The 6,932-nt window shown below is 48.9% G+C and overlaps 1 protein-coding gene across 1 annotated transcript in view; it reads left to right on the top strand.

Moving 5' to 3' along the window:
- SEC14L1 (SEC14 like lipid binding 1) overlaps positions 1-6,932 on the top strand; it is an 84,524-nt gene that overhangs the window by 41,896 nt on the left and 35,696 nt on the right. The window contains exons 2-3 of the mRNA XM_007959845.1: positions 6,377-6,526; positions 6,642-6,773. Of these exons, the coding sequence (XP_007958036.1) occupies positions 6,377-6,526; positions 6,642-6,773 (282 nt within the window). The remainder of the gene's footprint in view (positions 1-6,376; positions 6,527-6,641; positions 6,774-6,932) is intronic.

Below are 6,932 nucleotides of genomic sequence, written 5' to 3'. Positions count from 1 at the left end.
TGCATACCTGATATGAACCCTACTAGGTCATGATGAATGATTTTCTTGATGTGTTGTTGGAGTCTATTGGCTAGGATTTTGTTGAAGATTTTGGCATCTGTGTTCATGAGGGAGATTGGTCTGTAGTTTTTCCTTTTGAGTGATGGCTTTGCCTGGTTTGGTATCACGGTTATGCTTGTGGGAGGATTCCATCCTTTTCTATGTTTTGGAATAGTTTGAGTAGGATTGGTGTCAGTTCTTCTCTGAATGCCAAATCAGGGTTTAAATATAGGGAATGTTCACATGAAAATCTCAGAGACTGGCTTCTCTTGGAACGTGGGGAGCTCATGCACTCGGGGTCTGTGTGTCCGTAGAACCACAGGGAGCTGGCACTGGAAGGGACCCTGAGGGGAGGTACCAGCCCCTTGTACTGTCTGCCACCCGTGAGCTACGGCTTTGAGCAAACCTAAAATGTGTATACATTTTCATGTGTAAAGTGTGGTGATCTAGTATTTGTTTACTTGCAGAAGACAGTGCAGCCTGTGGGACGGTTTGTTGATTGGGGCCAACCTGGATGGTGTCTGGCCTTGTGTAATGCTGGCACTTGCCTTTTACTTGTGGACTTTTCCTCCAAAGCCACCTTTAGGGCCATGTGGTGGTTGAGTTTGTGTGTCAACCTGGCTGGGCTGGTTGAGTGGCTGGGCAGCTGGATGTAGTATTCCCTATGATGAGACTGGTAATCAACTCCATGGTAGAATCTACTGTGAGCAGCTGAGTAGCTGCCTTAGGGATGTGGTCTGCTTCCTGTATATAAGGAGAAGCCTTGGGGAACGGTCCCCAGCTTATGGTACGCTTGAACACTGCATGTAGCCGTGTCGTTGTTCAGCAGCCTGCCATGCTCTGCTGACCTTGGGATTTTCAGTGGACATGAATGAATGGCCTGCCTGTGGATTGTGACTGTGTGTGTTTTTACTTGTAAACTTTGGGCTTGTCAGTCTCAGTAGCTCGCAGCTGTCGGAGTGAAGAAATGCCTCTAGCTCCAGTGGGCCAGGAGCAGGAGGCAGAGGTGAAGCCCAAGGTTGAGGGGCATTCGCTCAGCCCCTAGAGCCTGGGACTTTGAACTTGGACTTAAAGCCTCCAAACTGTACGAGAATAAACTCATGTTTGTTAAGGCCATACCTTTGGTCGTATATCTTGTCAGAGCGACTTGGTAACCAGAACAGGCCACCTTCAGTAAGAATGGTGTTGTGCCGCATAACGTGGATGAACTTGGAGGACATTATGCTGAGCGAAATAAGTCAGTCACAAAAGGACAAATATTGTATTAGTCCGTTATTGTAAAAGTTAAGGAAAGGTTTATATATTGGAGGACATTTTCTTTGTTGGTTACCAGGGGTGGGAGGGAAGGGGAGGGAATGCTGTTAGATAGATAGAGATAAATATTGATTTGGGTGAAGAGAAGGGCAATGTACCAAATGTGAGTGACCAATATGGCAGCATTGAGGATGAGAAAGACAGAGAGAGTTACATGGGCAGTACAAACAACAAATATGAACCCCTTTGCATGTACAATACTGAGTTGTCAGTGAAAGCAAACATGGGTATAGGGACGGATAGATGGGTGAACAAGCTAAACAATTAGGTATGTCTAAATGGAGAGTGTATCCAAGATCATATACAGGGTTGGCAGACAATGGGCCTATAAGTTCATGTGAATGATCAGAATTCCCAGGTGTATAGTAGAGCTGACAAGGGGCAAGGTTATGGTCATTACTTGGTCACAGCCAGCTACCCAGAGGGACCGAGTAGTTGAGCCTGCGGGCTTGGGACCATAGTCGCAGGGGACATCAAGCTCAATTGGCATAACATTACTATACAAAACATTGTTCCACCTCCTACTTTGGCGAGTAGTGACTGGGACCTTAAAAGCTAGAAAGCTGCCATCTAGATGCAACAACGGGTCTCTCCTCGTCAAGAAGAAAGAAGAAAACCAAAATTAATGGAAACAATCAGTCCTAGCGACTGGTACACCATCCAATCTGCAACCTATACAACTATGAGACCAGAAGAACTAGATGGTGCCCAGCTACCACTGCCATCCACTTGGAAGGGATGTGGGAGATCCTGCATAAAGAGGGAGAACAATGTGGTACAAAACTCAAAATCATTTGGAGGCAAAAAAAAAAAAAAAGAAGAAGGTGGGGACCAGGTTTGCTGGTCCAATGGAGCCTGGCGTAACCACTGAGACTATGGCCCCTAGCTGCCCTTCAGGTCTGGAATTGAACTCACAACTGTGGTTTCTAGCCAAACAAAGTACAGGCATGTGAGTTAAACATTTACCTCAAGTAGACACACGCCCTGGAGAGAACAATCATGGGAGAAGGAAGGGCTGCTTATACACAGGGAGATAGCTCAGGGTGCAGAAGAGTATGAAGGGATGGACACTGGGAGGAGGTAACTATGGGGAGGAAGTGGGAGGGGAGCTGCTGCATTGTAAATTTTGGTCAATGACATGAGACAAAGTATATGTGAACTGCTGTATGAAAAGTGAATTTACTCTGTAAATCTTCACCCAAATCCTAATTTAAAAAAAAAAAAAAAGAATGGTGTTGTGTGGCCGTCGGACTTCCTATAACTTCATGAGGGGAGAGATTCACTGTCAGCATCAGCCTCCGAAGCGGGTCAGACCTATCTCCACCCTCCAGCCTTTTTTAACCAGTTCTGCCACTTGCTGTTTCCTCCCATGGCCCTCTCTACTTCTCGGCTGGGTTCCATAATTTGTTGCAATAGCCACATGGGACTCACAGACAAGGCTCACAGTTATGGGGTTCATTAGGGAAGTAGCAGGTTCAGGATCAGGAGAGAGGATATAGTTCTTTGGTTAGGACAGCTTCTCAGCTGTAGCCAGAGGCAAGCCTGTCCCTGGCCCTAGGCCTCTCTGCCCTCGGCTGGCCCAGCCTCTGCCCTACTCAGGCAAGGGTTGCAAAGCTCTTTAGCGCCACCAAGAAGTGCCCAGAGGTACCCCACTCCACCAGCAGGCCTCAACTGGAAGACGCTTAGTTCTCCAGCTCTGTGGGCCCACAAATCTCACTCCACCAAGTCTCGGTACGTACCCCACTCTGCCAGCAAGCCTCCTGCCTGAAGGTGCTCAGTTTCCTAGTTCCGTGGGTTGGGAAGCCCACTGTGCTGTCCTTATTGGGCTCCTGGTGCCACTGCTGCTCGCTCGCTCACGGTCTCTGCTGCTACAGCTCACTCCCTGTCTCCCTGTCTCTGCTGTTATAGCTCTCGCTCTCTCCCTCTCTGCCTGTCTCTGCTGTTACAGCTCTCTCCCTGTCTCCCTGTCTCTGCTGTTACAGCTCTCTCCCTGTCTCTGCTGCTACAGCTCTCACTCTTGGCCTCCTGAGTCTAGGAGGTTCTGAGTGCAGGGGTCCTGAGTCAGAGGATGTTCTTCACCCCACCTCTTCCCTCTTGGTGGTCTTCTTTCTTGATGAGATTCCTCTCTGCTCTGGGATTAGTTCTTTGAAGCCTACAGGATGGTGGAACTGCCCAATCCCTTATTAGGGTTACATACCCCTTATTTACATAGCCCTCCCCCCCACAGGGCTTCCATTCACCTTATTTGTGTTGTTCCTGAGCTGTCTAATCCCCACGGGGGACTGTGAACACCTTATTTGCATAGGCCTAGTCACTCATTTGGTGGGAGTTATAAGATAGCGAGAAAGGCCATATAAAAGTGATCCATCACACACATTGTTTTGTTCCCAACTTTTTATTTTGACAATTTTTTCTTTTCAGAAGAATTGGTAAAGTACAGTGAATGCCCATGTACATCTCACGGGCTCAGTGAACACACTTGCGTTTTGTTTCTCATCTACACATGTACACACACACTTCTTTTTCTACAGAACTGTTTGGAAGTAAGTTGTGTATGTCGTGACATTTCACTCCTAATACTGAAGTGTGGATTGCCTGAGAGTGGTCACACCAGAAAATGTGCTGTCGTGGACTTCCTTCCCAGACATGTTTCAGAGCCACCCTGAGTCTTCCTCGCACCAGAAGGGTAACCGGTCATTTCTCCCAGGAGCCCGATTCCTTGTCAGCAGGGAGTGGTATTTAGAAACCAAGATCTGTGCCCAGTTTGCTCATGGCTGCTGGGGAGTCATTGCCCCTACACCCTTCCAGTGACTAGAGCTAGGACTTGTATTCATGTTTCTAATAAAGTTAGAGTTTTCTGTTGGTCGGGGCTGCTGGAGTGTTGGTAGGAGCCTTACAGACTGTGGTCCCTATGAAAAACCAGGTGCGGGGTCTCCAAGCAGTTTCCGAGACTCATGTCATATTGTTGTTTGCAGTCTTCCTTCCCATGACCCTCTAAGAAGCTGGCTGGCTGTGCTCACAGGGTATAGAGTTGGTCAACCTCCCCGTCTCTGAAGGACAGGCTGAGGGAAGGGAGCGCACCCCTTATCTACCCGCTGCCGTCGGGTTGGTTCCCACAAGTGACCCCGTAGGACAGGGTATGACGTCCGGTAAGGTCCAGGCCACAGCTTTCCCCCACGGAGCGCCAGCCTGTAGTTGGCAGCCAAGCCCTTATCCACCGTGCCTCAGGGCACCTTCCTTTACCAACAGTTGATTACATTTCCAGAAGTATTTACTGAACAGCAGCTTTGCTTCAGGTACTGGAGAAGGTTCCAGGTACACAAAGAGCAGTAAGACTTGGCCTCTGTCCTGTGGCTGAGTGACACGTGGGACAGCAGGTGCCGGGAGGACTGGGGCTGCGGTTTTGGAGAGGAGCCTGCGGGTGCCCTGTGGCAGGAGCCTGGAGACGGTACTTGCCGTTGGAAAGGGGTATACCAGAGTAAAGGGAATGCCCATGCAAATACCCATCCAGTGGACGGATGATCTCACAGGGAGTGGAAGGGTTTCAGCGTGTTTCAGACTCAGGGCTGGGCTGCGTGGGTAATGCCTTTGCTGTCAGCCTCTCAGGAATTCAGAGGATGTTGTGGGGAGCTTGAGATGGTCTGATTCAGCCGCTTACGTAGGCGTGACCCCAGCTCACCCTCTGTATAAGTTACATTTGTCTGGTTTCTTTGAGGCCCTCACATCCTGTTTCTTAGGACTTAACAGTGCTGGCGTTGACAAAGCCAGCTGGGTGTTTTGTTTTGTTTTTAAGGTAGTCCAGTGTAAAGTCTGTGTGGACAGTTTTCAGTGTCAGTGTAAAATGAGTCCGTCCGCAATTGTTTTCTGGAGCACGTTGCTCCTGTGCTCAGTCTTAATGCTAAAACATTCTTAGAGCTTCATGTGAACCTTGTTGGTGGAAGGATCTGGGCAGTTGAGTCACCATCTTGACTGTTTTTGGTTAGAAAATGCATTGAGGCATGTATGATTTATCGAGATGATGGCAGAAACGGGATGCAGAGTATGTTGGAGGGAGGGTGGGGACAGACACCAAAGGGCATCGTTAAGGTCTGGAATCCGTTCTGAGTTCACTTTGTGCCAGGCGGGAGGTTCAGGTTGGCGTTCGTGCCCTTTGCCTAAGGATGCTCAGTCTCTCCAGCAGCGTTTCTTGAGACGCTGATCCCTCCATTGTCTTGCTTTTGTACCTGTGTCAAAAATCAGTTGGGCACATCTGTGTGGGTCTGTTTCCGGCCTCTGCTCTGTTCAGCACTGATCTCGTCCTCTGCCAGGACCACGGTCGTCTGGATCACTGCAGCTAGTGACCCAAACCCAGGCCAGTTGCCCTGGAGTTGGCTGCAGTGTGTGGCAGCCCTGTGTGTGTCAGAGTCCAGCTGCTAGGTGAGCCCTGCCGGGTCAGGTCAGCCGCGGGGTGAGCCCTGCCGGGTCAGGTCAGCCGCGGGGTCAGCTCTGCCGGGTTAGGTTAGCTGTTAGGTTTCCAGGGACTTGGTTTTCAGAAGCAGATTGCCAGGCATTTCTTCCGAGGTGCTCTGGGTGGCCTGAACTTCCAGCCTTTCGGTTAGTAGCTGAGCCCCTTAACCACTGGCGCCGTCCGGGGGCTCCATAGCTATAGAGTAAGCTTTTCTATTGGGTGGAGTGATTTCCTCAGAATACTTGTGCTTTCCAGAATTGTTTTAGCTATTCTAATTCCTTTACCTTTTCATATAAATTTTAAATAATTTTGTCTCTGGTTGGGATTTTGATAGGAATTACATCATGTCAGTTTGGGGAGGATTGACATCTTTACTATGTTGAGTTTTCCAATCCATGAACATTGTATGTCTTTTTATTTGTTAACTGAAAGCTTAAGATGTAAACAGGAACTGTGATGCAGCATGTTGACATGTATTTGGAGGTGATTTTGTTCCACAGAGAGTATCAGTGACAATCAGACTTCATCTTTGGTCAATTCTTCTTCTCTTTCTTTAATCCATACATAAATATGCAGGCTTATGAAAGGAGGTTTCCTACATGTCCTTTGATTCCGATGTTCGTGGACAGTGACACTGTGAGCGAATTCAAGAGCGAAGACGGAGCTATTCATGTCATTGAACGGCGCTGCAAATTGGACATAGATGCTCCCAGACTGTTGAAAAAGGTAACGAGGAAGGGTGTCTGGGAGACAGCCCCCAGATGAAGGCATTGGTGCGTAAGCTTCTGTTGCGGTTGAGTGTTCTGAGTCAACTCTCTCTCTCCCTTCTGTTTTTTTAAAGATTGCAGGGGTTGATTATGTTTATTTTGTCCAGAAGAACTCGCTGAACTCTCGGGAGCGCACTCTGCACATTGAGGCCCATAACGAGACATTCTCGAACCGCGTCATTATCAACGAACACTGCTGCTACACGGTGAGTGGCCTGGCCCGTGGCTGCCCGTGCTGACAGACTGGCCCCGTGCAGCCAGGCAGTTTTGTCCTGGAGGGCAGCTCCTCATCAGATACTGTCACTCGGATCAGCGGGTTGTGGGGCAGCAGGGGCGCTTTACTGCAGGACGTGGTTGTAGCAGTT

The sequence above is a fragment of the Orycteropus afer genome, unplaced genomic scaffold (assembly GCF_000298275.1).
Source record: "Orycteropus afer afer isolate SDZICR_OR568_19922 unplaced genomic scaffold, OryAfe1.0 scaffold00018, whole genome shotgun sequence".
Taxonomy (NCBI): domain Eukaryota; kingdom Metazoa; phylum Chordata; class Mammalia; order Tubulidentata; family Orycteropodidae; genus Orycteropus; species Orycteropus afer.
Note: the sequence above shows the minus strand (reverse complement) of the source record. Positions and strands in the feature narration are given on the sequence as shown.